We start from the raw sequence: 20,446 nt of genomic DNA on the forward strand, positions 1-20,446 counted from the left end.
AGCGTAGAAAAGAGGTGCTGCAGATGGAATCATGTCTATCAAATCAGAGTTAGTTGACTTTAAAAAGCTTACAAAAGACTACTTCATTAGTGTTTTAAGTATAGTCACATGCCCGTCAGAAAGAAGTTTAGTATGAGTTAGTGAGCTCATATTAGCGGGAGCTTAGCTAGCAGCCACTTTAGCTCGCCGAGGAGCAGCAGAAGACTTTTTATGATTTCTGAAGCTTGTTTTGTAGAAGAGGTGGTTTGTTCAGAGACCTGTGCTCCCATTTTTAAAACTTTCAAACAATGGCCAGAGCATGCACAAAACTTAGTAGGCTACTTACAAACAAGCTAGCTACACATCTGCTCACCCTCCTGTCTCTTAAGAGCATCAGAGAAACACTGATTTTTAACATAAAGCCAAATAATTACACGTCTGTTTTTCTAGTGTAAATGACAATTTAACTTTGTATTTTAGAGGAGGAGAGTTTAACAGAGAATTTAGCCATTTCTTAAAACCTTGAACCTTGTCTTTAAAGCTAACAGATGTTCCATGCTGCTGCTCCTGCATTGCTCTGTGTGAGATGACACAGCTAAAAATAAAAATCCATCTAAATCCCACACGCTGGTCCTCCAACTCCATATCAGGTTTCCCTTGTAATCATTCCTTTTTCTTCATTCAAAATATTAGCTACTGTCCTCAGGTAAACACTTGCTCAGAGTGTATTTGATTTACAAACGTTTGAGTTGCTACCTTTGTTTGGTTTTTTTTTACCATTAAAGACTATCAGTGCAAAGGGTTCTGGCACAAGTCTTGTTTTTGCTCCTATGACAATAAAAACAAACCAAAGTGAATCCTCAAGCTGCCCAAAGTGCCAAGGCACATGCTGAGACAAACGTCCGTGTCTGAACATTACTCTTCAGTAATGTACCTTGTGTTGTTTAAGCTTACTATTGGTACTACTACAACTACCACTTCACAATCCTAACACCATTTAGTGTGACATTCTTATCCCTTCTTAGCAACACAGTAGGCACAAAAAGGTGTGTGTCCTCACGCACTTCACATGATTGATTGTACAAAAGGTTCACTTTGGGGTGTTCCCTCTGTTTAAACATTTTTAACAAATGTGAGTGACACAAAACCATACATCCACTATCACACAGAGGGCGGTGGGGGGGTCGGAGTCTTAAGCATCGCTAAAAGCATCAAAATAAATATCTCAATAAATACACCTGTTCACAGATTCCAGCTTTATGCATTCACATGTAGCATTAAGTTCATCTTATACCCTGCCTGCTGTCTCCAAATACAGAGGAGAAAACAGAGTCAAGACCAGGCCCGTATTTAGTTCAGTTGTGTTCAACTATACCGATATTCCATCAGTATAATCCAAGTGCATTAATAATGGGGATTAATAAATTACATCATGTTGTGGTGCAACATGTAGGACCATTAATAAACTGGAAACTCATTTTTTCATGTGCCCACAAGTTCATCCCACCACTGTTTTTTATATTATTATACCACTACTATGGAAAAAGAATGTCTTATTTTGTAGTTATTTAATTAACGTTATTTAAATCTACAAAAACAGGATCCTAATAAGTCGTTATCGCTTATCTGAAAAGTTATGGAAAAAAGAGGGCACTCCAATGATTTTGATTCCTCTAAAAGAAAGCCTTTATTATGAACTAGAGGCGTGGAGTTTCAAAGAAAATGTTGAATTTCTGTAGCTTAGCAGCCTAAAAGTCTCAATATTTCAGCTTCTGCCGCACACCTTTTGACAACTTTTTGTTAAATCTGGCTCTCCAAAATGAAAAGGAGGTGCAATAATAAATAGCTGGAGTCCTCTTTTAAATTGGTGCTCATAAGTAAATGACAAATGGGCAGATAGAAGTGGTGTGGGGAACTTGCGAGACAAGTGTAGGATCAGACTGTTGGCAAAACAAGGGACAGATTTGTCTAATTGAACAGGAAGACTCAAGCTTTTATCCTGAAAGCATTCTACTCTGTGGTAATTGGAGTCTTCCCTTCCTCTGGTGTGGCAGCACAAAATGCAGGGCGACTATCTGCTCAACTTGCTGGAGCACTTGCCCTCTCGACTACATCCCTTTCCTCTTGTCAGATGGAAGGGGCTCGTGCGGGCCTGGCGGCTGCAGCATGTATCCTGGTGATGAGGGTAGAAGCGGCGGGGGGGCGGCGAGCCAGAGAAGCTAGGTGGTGAGCGGCTACGGCCGAGGCAACTCACTCCCACACCGCCACGGTGCTCGTGGCGAGAGGGCGAGGAGCTGACGGAGCGCTGCAGGGAGGAGGAGCTGCGCGGGGATGCGCTAGAGCTGCGATGGTGATGCGGAGAGTTGGTCAGGCTGCAGATGCCCGTCCTGGAGCCGCCATGCTGGGCAGAGGAGCGGTGGTGGAGCGGGGAGCCTCGGGTACCGTGCATCAGCTGCGCAAGGCATGACAAGAGGTCTGAGTCACTGTTGCTGCCAGCTCGAATGCGGTAACGCCTGAGCCTGAGTGGATACAAAAAGCAAGGAAGTATTTAGAGGAGCATCAAGGTCATATATTGCAAAGCAGAGCAGGAGCACTGGTGATGAATCAAGATTTCTGCCTAGTTAGATGAGACCATCTGTATCCTTCTAGGCTCAAACAGCTTGTTAGCTTAGCACAGGGATTGGAAGCAAGGAGAAACATTTAAATGATACACATGCTAACACTTGTACATTTTACAGTATTTCCATTGTTTTCAGTTTTGTGCTAACCCATGATAATCATCTCCTGGTTCTTCCTTTACATTAAGCATACAAACATGCACAAAAAAAAAATGCAAATCAGCAAGTTACCTGCCCTCCACTGTAGAGCGACATGGTGGTTTTCCAGGTGGAGGGCGCGGCATGAACTGTGCGGCCAGCTGCTCAGCAGAAGCAGCTGAATGTATGGGACGGGGAATTCTGCTCTTGCGGGACAGAGGGCTGGACGAGGAGGAGAGGGAAGGAGCTTCATCTCCCTGGCGGTCAGACCGAGAGCCCATGAGGGAGTCCTCTTCCTGAGAGCGGTCAGATGCGGAGGACAGAGGGTCCTTGGCAAGCGAGGCCACCATGGGGCCACGTCTGTCAGAGAGGGAGGGGGAGGCAGTGGGAGAGGGGGCCGAGCCCTGGTGATTGGCTTTCTTCTGCAGAAGTTTCTCCTTAGCTGACCGTGGAGCGGGGAGCTCCAGCAAACTGGACGGCTCCAGGATCGGGATGCGGCTATGCCTCCGGTTGGGGTCCTTACGAGGGGCAGCTGGGGAGGAGGAGGAAAGGCCACTGGTCTGTTCAGCAGCCTGGTTCACTTCTCTGCTCTCCTCTTCAGTTAATTGAGGCTCTGTGGCAGAGGGAGTGCGGCCATAATCATTGTCAGGGTCTTTCAGCTTAGGGAACGCTCCGTTACTCAAATCTCTTTGGCCGTTAACTGGAGGGGAGAAGTGGCCGTTGGCAAACAGGGGGCTGCGAGGCGAGCGCGGAGAGGAAGGTGAGCGCAGAGGCGAATGTGGAGAACGAGGGGAGCGAGGGGAAGACGCACGGCTCGGCACAGGGGTTAGGGCTTTGGTCTGGTTGTTTCCATTGACTTGTGCCTCATTAAGGGGGTCTGTGGGCGTCCCCGGGTGAGTGGGCACATTGTCCTGTGGGGAGCTGTTGTCCGTTGTGACCTCCTGGACAGTCTGAGCCACAGCCTCAGCTTCACCTTGCCTCTCCAACAGGAGGCACTGTGGGGCACTGTCTGATCCTGACTGGGAGGACAGGCCGGAGGGACGCTGAGCCGTCAACTAGAGGGGGAAGGGGAGGTGGAGACACGGGAGGGAGAAAAAACACAGCTGTTACTAGACAATAAACCCCACTAAAAATGGGAAAAAAATGCTAAAATTCAAAGGCCTGTTGCTGATAGACTACAACATGTCGAGTTGTGCTGTAGTTCTGTAGCAAGAGCCTGATGCACATGTGTGAAAAGAGAAGAATTTTATAATATGGGGTAATAAATGGTGATTAGTTTGGCGACAGCATGCAGTACCATAGCTACCATTATCAGACCGAAACACACAAGTGCTATGGCAGTGTCAGTCAAGCTGTGAGTACTAAACCAGCAAGTAGGACAGGAAACGTTCACGCAACTTCGCAGGGGGCTTCAGCGAAGAAAGGGTGAGGAACAAATACAGCGAGAGAGAGAGGAAGAGAAAGATAGAGAGGACAAAGACGATCTGAAACAAAAGAGACCATGCAACCTGTGGTCATGAGTCGACATTCCAAACACACATGCCACAATCAGACAAACACACACCCCCCTATTCAGATCACAAGAACACATGTCCAGACACAAGGACACATTTGACCCATGCTCTGCCTGGCCTGCACAATGCCCCTCATGGTTTTCGGGAGAGAGCTGCCTGACAACAACACAAAAAGCAAGCCAACGGAACAAAGAAGCCAAAATAAACAACTTAAAGTGAACAAAAGGGATGAACAAAAAATGTCAACAGCAGGTGCGTTGCAACTGATGGCACAGGAAGTTAAATGGAGTTTTTTTTTTTGAACGGGACGTGATGGTCTCGTCACCTGCTGAAGCTGGGCACGGGTGATGCGTATGACTGAGGGGAACTTGGCGTTGGCGGCGCCAGCCGGGATGGCCGGCAGTTTTCGGCGACCGGGCGAACGTGTGCCAGGTGCGGGGTTTGATGGCAGCGGTAGGGAGGCGTGGCAGGACGAGGAAGAGGAGGGGCGCTCCTGCTGCGGCTGGTCGACGGACTGGCTGCGCCTCATGCCCGGCAAGCGCAGGTGCAGCGGGTCAGACAAAGTGGTGAGGAGAGCGTGAGGGCTGGGAGAGCGCAGAGGAACGGGGCTGGATGTCCGGATCGCAACTTCCTCAGGCAGGGACGGAGGAGAGGTGGGGAGCTAAGAGACGGGAGGGAGAGAAGTGGGAGAGGAGGGGTTGTGAGATTGTTGAGGGAGTGAGGAGATGGAGGACGTATAGAGGAAGTGTTGTGATTAGAGTGACCTGGTCGGGGAAAATAACGAGGAGTTGTTTTTTTCGAAAAGGTAAAGCAAGGGGAGGATGACTAAGATAAGGAGGTGATCTGAGGTTAAGGAAGAAAGGAAGAGGCGAGGAAAGTCGACTTTGGGAAGGCAGTGCACATTTTGAACTTGGAGGCAGATGGTCTGGTTGTAGGAGAAAGTGAGCGGACAGTTATTCCTCTTGTCTTGGCGCTGCTATGCTAAAACAATCAAAGAATGCTGAGCTTGAAGGGTTTTGGGAGCCAGTTTTAGGGGCTTTTTTAAAAAAAAAGGAACAAAAAGTATTTTAAATAAGCAAAAGTATAATTTGAAAATAAACAATCCGACTCTTGAAATAAATAAAACCAACCAAAAGCATTGCAAATGTCTGCAAATAAGATTAAATTATACATAGCATATATAGCAAATCAAAGTGAGGCTCTCCCCCACCCCCCCATGCTGTGATCTGATAAACAGCTCTGCAGTTGTGACACAAATATCTTTGTTTTCTAACACAAGCAAAGAAGCGTGAAAACATAGAGCAGTAACATTTGGACTGAAACTACAACAAGATGCAGCTGGTGAAACTGACTGTTGTATGACATTAGCATTGAGGTTCAATAGCTAGAATGCTGTGCAGCTTTTTAACTCGGTAAAAATGCTGACTACAGTCAGTATCATGTTATGTCATGTTGAAAGACGACCTTCAAAATAAAAGGGCTTACCTGAGTGATCACTCCCTCAGCCAGAGCTTCACCTGGGCTGGTGGGAGTAATGGGGGGAAGAGCCCCCGCAGGGCCCACACTGAGCTCCAACTTGTCCCCTTTAGCACTTCCCTTGGAGGAAGCCATGCTTTCTTGTTTGACTTTACCAGGGCCAGGGCTTGGGCTGCCCTTGTCCCATCCAGGAGATCGTTCCCCCGCCTGGAGCACCTCTGGCTCGTCATCCTCCTCCGAGGGGCTGGAGGTGACTTTGGCTCCTGGAGAGCCGCTGGGCCGCTCCACCATTACCCACTCCTTTGAGTCAAAGTCCTGCCTCCCAGAGCTCAGATTGAGGGCCACAAAGCCCCCGCTGCTAACTGCCCCCTCTCCCTGCTCCAGAGATCCACAGGACGCTGGCTTAGGTGAACCGCTACCAGGCCGAAACTCCTCATCGTAGTGCCAGACGCGGTCCGGGCGCTCCCCGACAGCTACTGCCTGACCCTGAGTTACTGGGATGATTGCAGCCCCATCTGCTTCTTTCTCCTGATGCTGGGGGGCGAGCTGCTGCTTATTTGGGCTGAAGGGGCATAAGACAGATTCAAACTAATCAACTCTACTCTTCCCAAAGAAACAATAATGAATGAAAGTATTTGCTTCAGACATACCAGGCCTCCATGTAGCGCTCTGGACTGGGCTTGGACTCCAGGCCCAGCCTCTTCTCCAGCTCAAAACTGTGAATGTTGCGAAGCTTCCTCAGCAGAGAGCCATCGCGGTCTGCGGCCCCAACCTCAGAGTGTTTGACGGGGGAGCCCAGGCTTGGCCCAGCATAGGGGCTCTGGTGTCCTTGGTTACCCTGGTTGTTGCTGTGTTCCTCCTCCGTTCCCGTCTAAGAAAACCAGTCATTTTGTTATCCCTTTAAAAATAAATCCGTCTGGATTTCAAACAAGCAATCAGTCCTGTAGTTACCTTCCACACTGCACTCCTGATGCGGTTTCTATTGCGGTCAAGCTCCTCCCAGACATCAGCCTCTTGGTTGCGGTGTGGATGAAGCGGAGAGCCGAGTAGTCGTTCTGGTGCGGGGTTGTTTTCACCATCGCTGAGCTGCTCATCCTGCAGAACCTCTTCTGTGTTTTCTCTCATGAGATCGCCAGGGATCAGAGAGGCATTGGCCATACTGGAGGCAACAAAAAGTAACACAAATAACTTAATTTCGAAGTCTTTAACACTAAATATAAAGGGTTTTTTTTGTTGTTTTTTTTATGAAATATAAATGTACCCCATGTGTGCCGGAGTGAGGCGGGTGTGATGTTGCGGTGTTGTGGCGGAAGCACTGATTGTTAAAGTGCCATCAGTGCCGGTCCGCTCCCAATCATAAGGATCATTCTCCACCACATTGTAGGTTTTCATGCTGTTGTCAAACACCGACATCAGCAGCTGCGTGAACAACAAAATACATCATTTACTTTTTTTTGGTAATTTTTATTTTGAGATTCTAGAGGAAATGGATTTCCTGTAGATGAAACACACGAGCAGTTCACGATCCTTCTGCATACCTCAGTTTGGTTTTGATTAGGAGAAATAGTAACCTTGATTATAATGTGCACATCAACGTTTAAAACCTTCACTAATCCAAATGAGACCCCCATGTCACCTGGTAGTCAGGCTTCGTGAAGTAGTCTAGGCTGGAGATGTGCTCCAAGAAGACCCCAAACTCTGCCGGCAAGTGTTTGAGCATCAGACGATGGTCGTACGTGTCCTTCAGTTTCCCCACGTGTTCCTAGGAAGAAAGCAGCACACACGCCTGTCACATCTCATTTACTCACAGCTACCAGGAGGGGGCTGAAGCTGGCAGCTTCTCTGCTTCTCCTTACTTTGTCCTTGATCTTCCTCCACGGCAACTGACCGACCAGAAACTCCACGAGCATGTAGAAGAGAGACCAGAGGTCATCGTGTCGACCCATCTCCTGCAGAAACCACACCAAGGGTCGGTTATTTTAAAGTCTAAATCAGTACATGTTTAGAAGAGGAAAAAAAAAAAAAACACATCAGATCGATACTGACCTTGTTCTTGTGTGCATTGACAGATGCGTAGCGAACTGTTCCCCTGAACCCTGCCACAGGACGGGGCTGAGACAGAAAAACAGCCATTTATAATAACATATATAACAGAAAAAATAATAATAATAATACAATTCTTTCCCAATGACATTACTGGCAACAATTCCTTTTGGCACATTATGTAATTATATTCAATTGAATAATAAATGTTTGCCTGTTATAGTCAAAATGAGAGACTCGTGCCCTGCACACAAGATGATTTTTCATTGATATTTATGTCTTGGTCTCTGAGCTGTCTGGTCTCGGTCAGTGTGGTCTCGGTTATAACACTACAAGTGTTGCTGCAGCTTCCTGACCTCTTCACATTTACCATATATTGCACATTCTTTTTGTTTCTTTGATTCTGGGTCCAAACAGAGAAGCTGTCAGTCATCATGCCAAGTTTAAAGAGGCTAAAAACATCCCAGTGACCTTTGTTAGTATAGACATGTTATAAGGCGTAGCTCTGAGCTCAGTTCAGAATCTGCTTTACTGTTTAACACACATGGAATTGAACTTTAGACTGTGCTCGCTCTGTACAACGTAAACATGAAATAATAACAATTACCTATAAATAAATACAGGTAATCAAAAACTAATATGTACAAGACTAAATAAGCTAGAGGAGGGGAACACTTACAGGTCGGACCTCCTGGCAAGAGTTGGTGAATTGGCGAGCTAAACCGAAGTCCAGCATGTAGCAGGTTCGACATGTACTTGGGAAGCGGCCCATTGCGAAGTTTGACTGACAGGAAACAAGGGACAGATATCAACAGCATGATCAAAATGATTGACATATGACTGTATAAAAATAAAAATAAAAAATCTAACAGTGAATGAAAAGAAAAACATCAGTGGCAATATTTTCAGCCAATGAAAAAAAGGGCCCAAAAACTAAGCGGACAATGACAGTAAGAATAAATGTGTGTTTTAACAAACAAAGAAGGAACGTGAGTGCGAGGTGATGAAAATAAGCGAGCAGGAAAAAAACGTCTCAGCATCCCGCTCACTGTGACTAACCGGTTTGATGTCACGATGCAGAAAGCCCACAGAGTGAATGCTCTCGATGGCTTCCAGGATTTGGCGGCCGAGACGCAGCGTGGTGCTGATGCTGAAGGTTCCCCGTGTCATACTCCTCCTCAGGTCAGCCAGGTTTCGACCCTAAAAAAAAAAAAAACAAAAAAAAAAAAAAGGTATCCCACTTATAAATCAGCTTCCACGAGTAGCTAAAACTGTGACAAATTCCTCTCTGCTAGCTCACAGCAGGACCTCGGTCTGCTGCCAAACACGTCATGAAGGAAAAGCAAAAATGTTGAATGTTAATTTGTTATTGACCGAAATGTTTCACAGTGATGAGAGTCAAATATGTTGAGCGGACAAACATATGACCGCAGAAAGAAAAACTAAATTCAGCTCTATAATTCGACACAGCGTGCGGTCGGGGTTCGGATATTCCCTGAGGGTAGGATTGTTGTTTTAAAACCAGACCACTTCAAAAAGCACACAAACCTCATCTGTCAGCAATGTCTCAGAATTGACTCTGAGTATTTGTGGTCTTGGCTTTGACACAACAACACAGGATGTGTACTGAATACAGGACATGAAGCTAATTTGATGTCTGTCTGTGGATCACAGCAGGCCAACAAAGGACATGAAAACTCGTCATCCCCTGAGTGAGTCCCAAGTACCTTTGTGACCCTCTGATGTCTTCTCCAACACTACCAGGTATCAACTTATCCTGTATAAACACTAGATAAAAGGGCACACAATGTAGAACAGGCATGATCCCCAAAGGAAGAACCCTTAATGACCGTCGTGATTCTTCAAAATGTCTTCTTCTCGTGCCATCATGAGGGGAAACTTTGTGGTTTGAAGTCAACAACTCACAGATGGATTTTCATCAAATGTACCTCAGTTATTCCTGCGCCCCTTTAACCATGACATATGTTGGTGATCCTCTTACTTTGTGTCTAATGTCATCATCGAAAATTAATAAGTTATGAAAATGCTTAATCATTGCGTATTCGATCTGCAGTGTCACACTTGGCAGAAAGTGAGGCCAATTAGTCTACAGTAAGTGGGTGTAGTCCTCTGCACTTTGACCGACCTGAAGCTCCATCACCACGTAGTTAAAGCGGTCATTACGGCCACATCCGACGAAGCGACACACGTGGTCTTTACCTGAGAACACAAGAAGGACAAGAGAGTCTCTGGTTACTTTCTGATTGGAGGCCGACTTCCAACCTGTTCCATGACATTTACCCCCTGCTGTGCATCTGATCTGTCCAGCAAAATACAAGCAGGAGAGAGGAGAGGTGTGTGTGTGTGTGTGTGTGTGTGTGCGTGCTGCCAGGCAGAGCATGTATGTTTGTGTGTGTCTTTTTTTTTTTTTGCCTTTTTAGTAGAACAGTTGATAGATATCAAAAAGTAACGACTAATATGGACCAGAATGTTTTTAATGGTGGATGACTGAAACTACACCCCAACTATAAAAGCATAAAAAAATGACTCAAATGTAACCTTAACTAATACACACATCATCTAAAGAGCTGCTAATATTAACAATGGAGTGAATAATGATGAATGTAACGTCCACAACAGCTTAAAGCTCGCACTCGCCACGGCCAGCTTCTGATTATAAAGACACAAAGCAAACAACAACCGGTTGTCACATGTGCTTGAATGCATTATGTGTGTGTGTGTGTGTGTGTGTGTGTGTTTGCGCCTGGGAGATCTGGTCGTGAGGGACATTGCTGCAGTGGCAGCTCGACTGCAGCCACACCCCGCTCCCACCAGCTCACCGAGAGAATGCAAACAATTTCTTGCCAAGCCACCGCGTTCCAAACACTACGTTTTAAAGGACACAGCCTACTGTCACCATATGCGTTCACAATAACTCAACTAGTGAAGTTAAAGGAGCCATTATCAGATCCATATGGACCATTAGTCCTCTCCTTAGGCGGTGGCTGGATGTTGACTCTTTGCAGCTGGGCTGGTCAGTGATGTTTGGTGTATTAGAGTCCAGCTGCTCTTAAGTTACATTGCAGATTCCCTGAGGAAGGAACGAACACACGATGCCCCAGGCCGCAGCCATTAGACAGCAAACACGATCCCAGCCCATTGATTTTCCTCTCAGAGGGGGAGACGTGACAGCGGTAGTGGTCAAAGGGAAGGAAGGGACAGAAAGGAGTAAAACTTCACAGCCAGTCTGTGGGTGTTTTCTTGTAACTCTGCAGTGAGACACTGGGAGCGTCTTGGTGTCCTCTCACACTAACATTATGTCACTGTCAGACGAGGTTTGTTTGCGCCCATGATTAGAACCAAGAAGTTAGACACAGAGTGATCAATCTGCTTCTCATGCCTGAATGAACGTCTGTGTGCTTCTTTAAATAGACCAACGCAAACTGAGCTGAACCCTGGGCCTAGTTATGTTTTCGTACGAGTCAGGTGATCCATATTTGGTTTCAGAGGGAGAAATTATGACAGCTGCCATCAGTGGACAAAAGCCATCTCTGCAGTTTGTACTCATCTGACATTTCCTCAGTCTGTCTGATCCTTCACGACTCTATATTTCAACCCGGGACAAAAAATGTCAGTTTCCTCCAGAACGAGTTTTTCCTGCCGCCGACAGTATCCACTTTCCCCGTCTTTCAGGGAGACTCAATAGGTCAAAGTGTCAAGGGAGAATCAATCGATCAGTCCTACAAATGTAACCAAATCCAGAGCGCCCATTTGGACTCACCCTGGAGCTTCTTTAGCACAGCCACCTCCATCTTGAGCACCTGTTTGGGCTGCTGGGCCGACTCCACCTTCAACGCCACGCTGACCCGCGTGAGCAGGTCCACCGCTTCGTAGATCTCCCCGAACCCTCCACCTCCAATCTTCTTGGCCTAGTGGGGGAAAAAAGAGCGAATGAATAAAGAATGAAAAAAACATTTATGGTACTACAATTTGGCTGTTTTTTGTTTTTTTGGACACATCTGACAGATGTTGACAAAAGTAAAAGCAGACTGGACAGTACAGTTCTGGACAGACTGTTTCATTCAGTCACACTTTATGCATACGTTGTTGTGTTCTTTACACTTTACAAGTTTTCCACAATTTTCATGTTTGAACTTCTGAGCAAGTGGGAGGGGATGCTGCTAACGTTTATTCACTACGACTGTGGCATGAACATGACACATCCGTTGAGATCTCTGTGAAAATAACTGAAAATGGAGAAAATAAAAAAAGAGCCTGACCGATTAATCGAGCAGCCGATAACATCTGCCGATAATAGCACATCAAGTGACTATCAGTATCAGTTAATTCTATCGCAGACATGCGCTGATATGACTAAATTTATCAACCAGCCAACTCACGTTTCCTTTGTGTGTTTTTAAACAAGCAGTTCTCTTTTTGGCCGTCACCAGCAGAGGGCGCTTTATGGATTACAACAAGCATTATCACACTCCCGAGTGATGAATGGACATGTGTAGCTACTTTCCAGCTAAGTGACCATCTCGTCTTCTTCAAATATCTGCACACAATTGTTTGATTACTGCATTTAAGGCATCAATGCAATACACATAGAATCAAGAAAGATATCAGCCAAATATTGGGATTGGATTTTTGAAAACTCTATTATCGACATCGGTATCAGACCAAAAAGTCCAATATCGTTCAGGACCTGAAACACTGAAAAGTGTTCAAATGTATGTTGGCCTTGTGCTTCCATACTCATCAAAGTTCTGCGTGACAGTAAAAGGGAATTAAGACTTCTGTACTTTTTTTTATGCAACACAGTTGCAGAAGTATGCCATCGATGTCGCTTCTCTTTCGACTTCTTTTTTCCTTATTCATGAAGCGCCCTGTGGTTGTACCTTTTCAGTCTCAGCACTTCGCAGAGCTTTACATTCCCCACGTGTCCTTCACTGCCCTCCGTGCACACGCGCTCTTACACACACACATGCAGCGCCTTGTGTCGCCCTCTGAGCTAAAGTCGTAGGATTAGCTGCGGCACTGTTATGTAACTCTGCTCCTTGTTGGAAGACAGGAAGTGGTGCCAGGCTGCCAGTGAGGAATAACAGGCTCACATGGCACCCCCGACTGGCACAGCAGAGAGAGACATGGGCCCCTGAGGGAACGCTGCTGCTGCCGCCTATAGAACACTGCACTGCCACAAATAGCGACACAGGCTATATTTAGAGCTCACACACTGCAGCAGCCCTACCTGGACAGAGGGATTTGACCCCAAACTGTCCAAAGCACAGGTGAGATACATTTAGAGAGGTGAGAATAGCATAAAAATTCACAGGCTGGGGGGAAAAAAAGCATTCCTTCATGAACAAGGAGTTGTTGTTTGTGGGGGATAGGCAGCGACAGAGCTGGAAACACACGCCTCCTATTGTGGCCAAATAACACGTCACTTACCACTTTCCATCGTTCCTTGACCAGGGAGAGCACGCTGAGGATGTCAGCTTGCTCCGCTCCTCCGCTCATCCCGTCTGTGGACCTGGGACGCTGTCCTCACTGCTTCCCGCCCCCCTCGAACAGCTACTTTAGACTGGGCCGGACATTTGTAGTCTTGATAGAGAACCCTAGGGAAGCCAACGAAACACAAACGTGCAAAAGATGAGGGATTATTCTCAAGGCAATCATCTGAATTTTAGATCATATTGTAAACTTAAGCATCTTATTGCTGCTTTTTTGGTTGAGCAACTTAATTGTGTAAAATAAAATGCCTGTTTTTAACCTGGTTGAGCTGCATGTAGAAGTTCAAAAATCGACCAACTGGAGACAAAGTTAAACCCCTGGCTTAACGGCTGGAGCTTGCAGATACCCGACCGTCGCTGCAGCTGCCCCACCTGCTGCCAACAGCTGTTCTTGTAGACAAACTCACCCCACCAACTGGCAGGGAAAAATCTCTGCGCCTTCAATTACAAAAAGGCCTCGTCTGACTCTGAGTATCATTTTTATCTTCTTGCCATTTATCTTCTCTTGTGTGTGACAGCCCAGACGCAGGACTAATGAGGGCAGCGCTCACAGTCTCGTCAGATATAACGAGACCGTTTTTATTCTCCCTAATTTTGCATCAGGAACAGCCGAGGAGTTCTGCATCATGAAGTCGTACATCATGGGGTTGTCACTCGTCACAATACCAGACTTTTAAACTTAGATAAGATACTATAAGTACTCAAACCAAAACAACAAAAACACAGTTCCTATGCATCCTTATTGGGTCATTTTTGTGAAGATGTTGTCAAACTCCTGAAACCGTCACAAACTTAGTACCAAAACACTGCCAATGTATTTATGTAATTGAGACAATGTTCTGTCTTTAGCTTGCATCAGCTTTGGGTTCAAAATATAACTGAATATGATGTTTTTTTAAATGTTACCTTTTAAAACTATAGATCATTAGAATAACAGCAAATATATTTATTAAATGGTATTAAACTGTATCAAAATGTAAAAAAAAACCTGACAAGCAACTTAAGTGATCTTAAAGCTCCTGTGAGGTACTTTTGATTTGTGTGTCTACTCTAGTGAACAAAGTGGTACACCAAGCAGACAGCACAGAAACTAGTGACGACATAAGGCCAACGAGGCGACAAATAAGGAGAAAACGCACTAATGGGTGAAAGAATGGCGACTAAAGCAGCAGGCTGAAGGGACTGGAGATAAACGAAACCTCCAAACAGCCAATCAGAGCGATAACTCTCACAGACCGTCGATTCAAAATGTCAAATGAGCCAAAAAAAAAGCAAACAGGAGCCGACAAGTCGCGCGCCGGACACAAAAAAAATAAGGTGACAACCAACTATAGGATCGATGATCTCCTTGGTGTGTCAGGGCCTTTAATCCCTTTTGTTTCTAACAACTATTATATCCTGCTTTCTTTTAACAGTCCAACGTGTCACTCATTGTGAGTAGTTGCTCCAGCGTGCTGTTAATGGACACCTACTCGGCGGTGGCAGTGGCTACTCGTTGGGAATAACATAGAAACAGTCAGTCTTCACACTGATGGTCGGGTTAGCTTTGTTGGTTGAATGGAGGCATCAGTATTAATTTCAGGTCTTCTACATCGTCAGATCAAAACTCTTGACTGGAACTTTAAGTTGACTTTCTTTCATTTTGTCATTATTTATTATTTATTAAGCTATACACAAAACCAACATTTTGGTTGCCAGATTATGAGAAATCCCTCTTCCTACACTTTCTTTTGGTTGTTACAAACACATTGGGATAAAACTATAAATGTGTGTGGGTGACACTTCCTAAGAAGCTAACAAGTCTGCAGTTCAACATGTTGTTTTCAGTATTGTTTTATTTAAGATTTTTTAATGGTTTTTCCAAAAGGTGAATAAACTCACAGGTTACAAAGATAATTGTACTGTTGGACGGATTCTTTACCCGCCTGATTATCCTTAAGTTGGTCTTACTGAGGACTTGTAACTGATGTATAAAACATTACTTAACCATCAATAATTAAACCAGAAGTTATAACCTACAAATCCTTCATAAATAAATAAAGCCCATGCCATGTAGCGCACGCTTGCTTTGCATTAAAGCAGACTGTCCGTACAAAAAGGACTAAGTGGAGTTTCCTCTGGATAAACTGTGTTCTCCTGTATTATACAACATCCTTGGGAGAGATAAGCATTCCTCCGGAGAGAAAACGCTGGAAACTTCCGTTAAGTCTGTCTTCAAACAGTCAAAGCAAGCCCAGCAAAAAAAAAAAAAACGCCTTTCGATTTATCTTTCTGCACACGGCGAATCTACGGTTATGCAACCAGGCCTTCAGAACGCTATTTAGTTACAGGGCATGATCCCGACATCAAGGAGGCAATCAATCCCATCATGCACCAGGGTGGGGTTGGTAGATGGAAGAGGGAAGCGTGGTCAGACTTCATAAAGGTAAAATGCCTCAATCACACGATGGGATTATCAATCTCTTCCTTAAACAGACAATTCAACTAATTAAGTCCCTTTTCCTTCTTTAACCTTTAACCCTAGTTCCGGGTTGGCCTACAAAAATAAGTCAGACCTGATGAAGGCGCTCCAGGATGAAAAGACGGTCAAGGTCATCATTAAGACATCCTCTTGGGATCATGAATATCTGGACAGAATTTGAAACCCTAATGAGAACCACAAAATCAAAATGCTGGATCAACCTCGGCTGTATATAAAGCCTGTTTCTAGAAGTAGCCTAACGTGTGTCGATATCAGGCATGTATGCTGCATCTGTGTTTGCAAATCTTGAGAGAACCAAGTCAAGTGGAACAACAGCAGTTGAGTTAGATCAAAGCAGCATATCAACCAAGACAGATCACATCATATCTTGTCGTATTGTATCTGTTGTGATTTCCACTGTGGTGTGGGAACTCCGCTGACTATGACATTACCAGTCTTATTGGGGTGTCAAAACCTCAAGGTCACCCTGTGGTCATCCTTCCAAGGAAAGAAGTTATAACTTTTTTTTCTGCCACTTAATGTACGAGACATGTTCATCATTTGCTCAAAAGTTAATCAAGGAGGAAACACAAAATATGTTTGGAGAAAGAGAGGAAAAGATGGATCTTTGAGAGAGGCTATCATTACCTAGCTTAACCTTTACTTTTCGGGGTCAACACTCTGGAGAAGTTTACATGTATGTTTTTTATCCCTGAATACAACCCACAGAAGTCAGGATAGCAGAAGAAATACTCGGACTCCACCAGCCATTCAGCGTTTTGATTATATCTGACAAGATTCAGCAGCTTCGCCGACACACACACACTCACATAACCTCGCATAATGCATAAGCGCACACACCTATGCACAAGCCAGGCTGTCTCACTCTGTGACTAATCTCACACCTCAGAGAGAAGCCCGGCTCTGCTCTTCCTCTTCCTCTTCCTCCTCGATACTATCCACCCTCAATGAAGAAGAACATCACTGCGGGAGGAGCTGCAGACCTTGGACTGAATCAATCTATGACAAATCAGCTCCCGTCTGATCGTGAATCATGCTTTTCTGACCCCTGCATCATGGTCTCTATAGCGACCATGGTGCAGTGCCATTTCCACGTGCCGACTGCAGCTTGTGGTCGCCTCTGCCCTTTGGGTCTGCTGGAAGCTGTGAGCTTGCAGCTACGTAAAGCAGCATGGGACGTGAATGAGAGGACTGCTCCTGCCTCAACATTTGGAGATGCCGGGCCTGAAAATTACTTCAGTCTTGACCATATGTAAAGTCTATGCTTAACTATTCATTCAAGCATTAAAAACATTAACTTCACATTAACTAATTAAAAGGTTTAATACAGTACATCATTATTGTAAACTTTGATACAGTACCAGTAAAAATCAAACAACATGAGGTATTTTTCACACTAAACAGTTTTTTGAGGAGGAACCAAGTTCCCTGAGAGCTAAACAACTTTTTTTTTCTGTCTGCATTTGCAATGTCATGGTGATTGCTAATATTAACGTTAAAGTGATGCACGCCGACAGAGAGTTGCTATTAAGGGTGGGGGGAAAAAATCGATTGATGTAAAAATAGATATTCTTCTCTTCTGAGATTTTTAATAGATTTATAACTTCCAAAAATCTTTTTTTTTTTTGGGGGGGGGGGGGGGGGGGGGGTGTCACTACCTGCTAAGTGCTAAGGTTAGTGTTACGGCTAGCTATTTAACTCAGTAGAATGCGAAACAGAGCAACTATAAATTTAACCAGTCTCACAGATGACAGGAGGAGATCGTGAAGTACGTACAAATTTAAAAAATAGACTTTGAATCATGGATCCATGAATTGTTTTGAATTGAAACGAGATTCAGAATCAATTCGTGTCCCCAAGAATCGAAATCGTGAGACTCCCAAAGATTCCCAGCCCTAGATACTAAGTTGAATGTCACTTACGCGACAACTGAAAATACAAAAGAGCGTTACATATCCTCTGTTGCATAAAAATTCCATCATGCCAAGACTTCATCATCAGTCCACTTGTCAATTTTGTTTTGTTTTGATTTTAATAGCTTTTAACCACCATTATTAACTGTCATTGGCTAATGTTTACTGTGGGATTTTTAAAATGGCGGTTGGTGGTATTGCATACGATGATGTATGAACTGTGCACTTCCATTTCTCAAAGTCCCTCTGGAGCTGGGAAATTGCCTGAAGCAGGAGCTCAAAAGATTCCTCTAAACAAGGTTTAAGGAACTTAAAATAGTTCCTAGTTCCTTAAGTGAAGAATCAGTAAAAATGAGTGAAGGTTCCAAAACATTCCTAGAACTATAACAAATGTCCTGCGGCCTGAAAAAAAGCCAAACTGTTTGGATACGATGGCAACTAAGATCGAAGTCCAAGACACCAGAGAGTGGGTCATCTCTTGTTTTTCATTAAATAATTGCAAGCAAACTCCTGCAATTGCAAAACCTTGCCAACTAAAAATATGATTATAGATGTGAAGGTTTTTTGGGAGGCTTTGGTACTTTTCAGCACTGATCATTAAATTAACAGATTGTATTAAACATGTGGCATCAAACAGAATTCACTTAGCAGATGCTTTTAGCCAAAGCAACGTACATCAGTGCAGCACAAGCAAAGATCAAGAAAAGAGGGAACAATGTCAGTAAGTAAATGCATCAAACAGCTTTAAGTGTGATTGGAAACACAGGTGGCGACAGTCAAAGCACAACATTGACGGCAGTTCTTAAAATCAATCTTAGAATCAAACTGTGACACACTTAGCTGTTTCATATCCTGTACAAATGTATGTACATAGAATATATTGATCCTACTGTTATTTGTACTCTAACTTACATTAAATTACTTTAATGTATAGTACTTATTTTTAATATTTATTTTGATAACTTATTCTGCATAAAGCAACAAAGCCCTTCTTAATCTGATTCTGGGTTTTAACAACATGTGGAACAAGTGACAAAATCGTGACTCAAAGTCACATTTCTGGGGCATTTCTATCTAATCTGAGCGTGACCCACCTCAGTAGAAAGTTAACAGGGAGACTTGTCCACAGGTTGCTGCTGGGGGAGATCTTTGTTAGCCAAGACCCTCCACACTGTAGTTTAGTATTCAATTAGTTTAAAAGGGCCAGGTTTGAACTTTAAAAATGTGGAGACACAGTGATGCCATTTATTTAAAAGAGTAAATACATTAATAATGTTGTTGTTGTATTTCAAGCTTTGAAGTGTTTAAACAGTTGTGTAACTCCTTTAATTATGTACATTACCTTTTATAGATGCAGCTGTAGCATGGTGACAAATGTCTTGTATTTGATAAAATTACTTTTTAATAATGACCTTTTTTTTAACATCAATATGTTTTTTTTTAAATTGAGTAACTGGCTTAATTGATGTGGTTAGCAGGTCCCAATTCTAAGAGGTGTTTGTTCAACATAATAAACCCTGTTTATTATCAAGTTAGCATGACTCATAATAACTGAACTTGTCATTTTAAGAGTTATTTTTGCAAGATAGTCAACACAACATATCTTTCAGTTGTTTTGAATGACTAGTGGCAAGCTGCAGCAATGTCACAAAACATGCTTCAAGCTGCACAGTTTAAATCAGATGTGCTCCCTGCAGTGGGACCGGCTGCTGGCTTTGCTGTGGAAAGCTGTTGCATAGCGAGTTGGTTGCCACAGCAGATTTATTCAGGCGCGTCCACGCACACTGGCCGTCCAACCACAACCACAGCAGGCCACACGCAACCTCATCCTGCCTGGCGTGAAGCTGGTGAAGCTCTGCGCTCTGACACACAACAAGCTGGATGATTAAACTCAATGCATGGAGCAGCCAGCGGTAGGAATGGGTTGTTAATGCGATAGAATTGGAACGAGAGCAAAAGAGGAGAAATGCACAGCACGGCGCCCCCCCCGGATACTGGATGCTTACCTCGGATCTTCGCTGCCAATCCTTGATCCAAAGCAGAGCCGGGTGTGGTTACAAAAAATCCTCTACGTAAGGAGGCGGCGGGGACGACATTAAGCGGTATCCCATAGCGAGCGATCAGTCCAAAGGAAAAGGTGCAGGCCGTCGTGTCTGCGCTTGGAAAAAAAAAATCAACGAGCATGCGTAAAGTTGGAGAAATATGTCTGAGCGTGATCGTCCCTTTTCTCCTTCTGCCTGTCACCTCAGCATCTCTGTCGGTCGCTGCAGATCCGTGACGTGACGACTCTCTGTGATGATCGTCAGCCTTCCTGCGCGCGCGTCCCCGATTCGATCACCCCTCGCAACAGCTCGGGGGCGCGCGACAGGGTCTTTAAAGCTCGCTCCCGTGCGCGCTCTGCTCTGCAACGATTTCCATGTTTGTTTTTGGGACAGTGGGAACCTTACCGCAGTGGATTGCTGCAACATGCGTGTGTTATGTGATTGTAATAGAAAACCTATAGTTTTTAGATTATGCTCAAATTAATTTGATCTCGGCGATGCTGCAGGATACCTTCTAATGTGTTTGGAACGCGACCACCGACATGAGGAACAGTTCTCGTAAAGACCACTAGGAGGTGACATTCAGCCAGTGATAGCATGAACATTTATAAAGACGGCCAATTTGCCAATATTACACATTTCAATCATAGACATATACATACATACATACAAAGGATACATAAGGTCGGACTCAATGTTTAAATGCCAGGTGAGATGACCAATTTGTT

The 20,446-nt window shown here is 44.4% G+C and overlaps 1 protein-coding gene across 5 annotated transcripts; it reads right to left on the reverse strand.

Moving 5' to 3' along the window:
* Positions 1 to 420: 420 nt before the first annotated feature.
* ttbk2a (tau tubulin kinase 2a) lies at positions 421 to 20,342 on the reverse strand. Of its 5 annotated transcripts, none has more exons than XM_079369563.1 (17): positions 19,921 to 20,342; positions 19,683 to 19,829; positions 13,220 to 13,386; positions 11,550 to 11,697; positions 9,915 to 9,988; positions 8,828 to 8,968; positions 8,448 to 8,552; positions 7,772 to 7,837; positions 7,582 to 7,674; positions 7,362 to 7,487; positions 6,987 to 7,144; positions 6,677 to 6,884; positions 6,376 to 6,596; positions 5,735 to 6,287; positions 4,575 to 4,910; positions 2,829 to 3,790; positions 421 to 2,498 (listed from the first exon to the last, which is right to left on the reverse strand). In XM_079369563.1, exons 3-17 carry the CDS (start codon positions 13,286 to 13,288, stop codon positions 2,051 to 2,053), a joined length of 3,708 nt encoding a protein of 1,235 aa, XP_079225689.1. In that variant the 5' UTR covers positions 13,289 to 13,386; positions 19,683 to 19,829; positions 19,921 to 20,342; the 3' UTR covers positions 421 to 2,050. The 5 variants fall into 5 exon arrangements, with proteins under 5 accessions (XP_079225689.1, XP_079225688.1, XP_079225687.1 ...); XM_079369562.1 differs by having other exon boundaries at positions 19,683 to 19,834; XM_079369561.1 differs by having other exon boundaries at positions 19,683 to 20,342.
* Between the last annotated feature and the right edge of the window lie 104 nt (positions 20,343 to 20,446).

The sequence above is a fragment of the Symphodus melops genome, assembly GCF_947650265.1.
Source record: "Symphodus melops genome assembly, chromosome: 19".
NCBI lineage: Eukaryota > Metazoa > Chordata > Actinopteri > Labriformes > Labridae > Symphodus > Symphodus melops.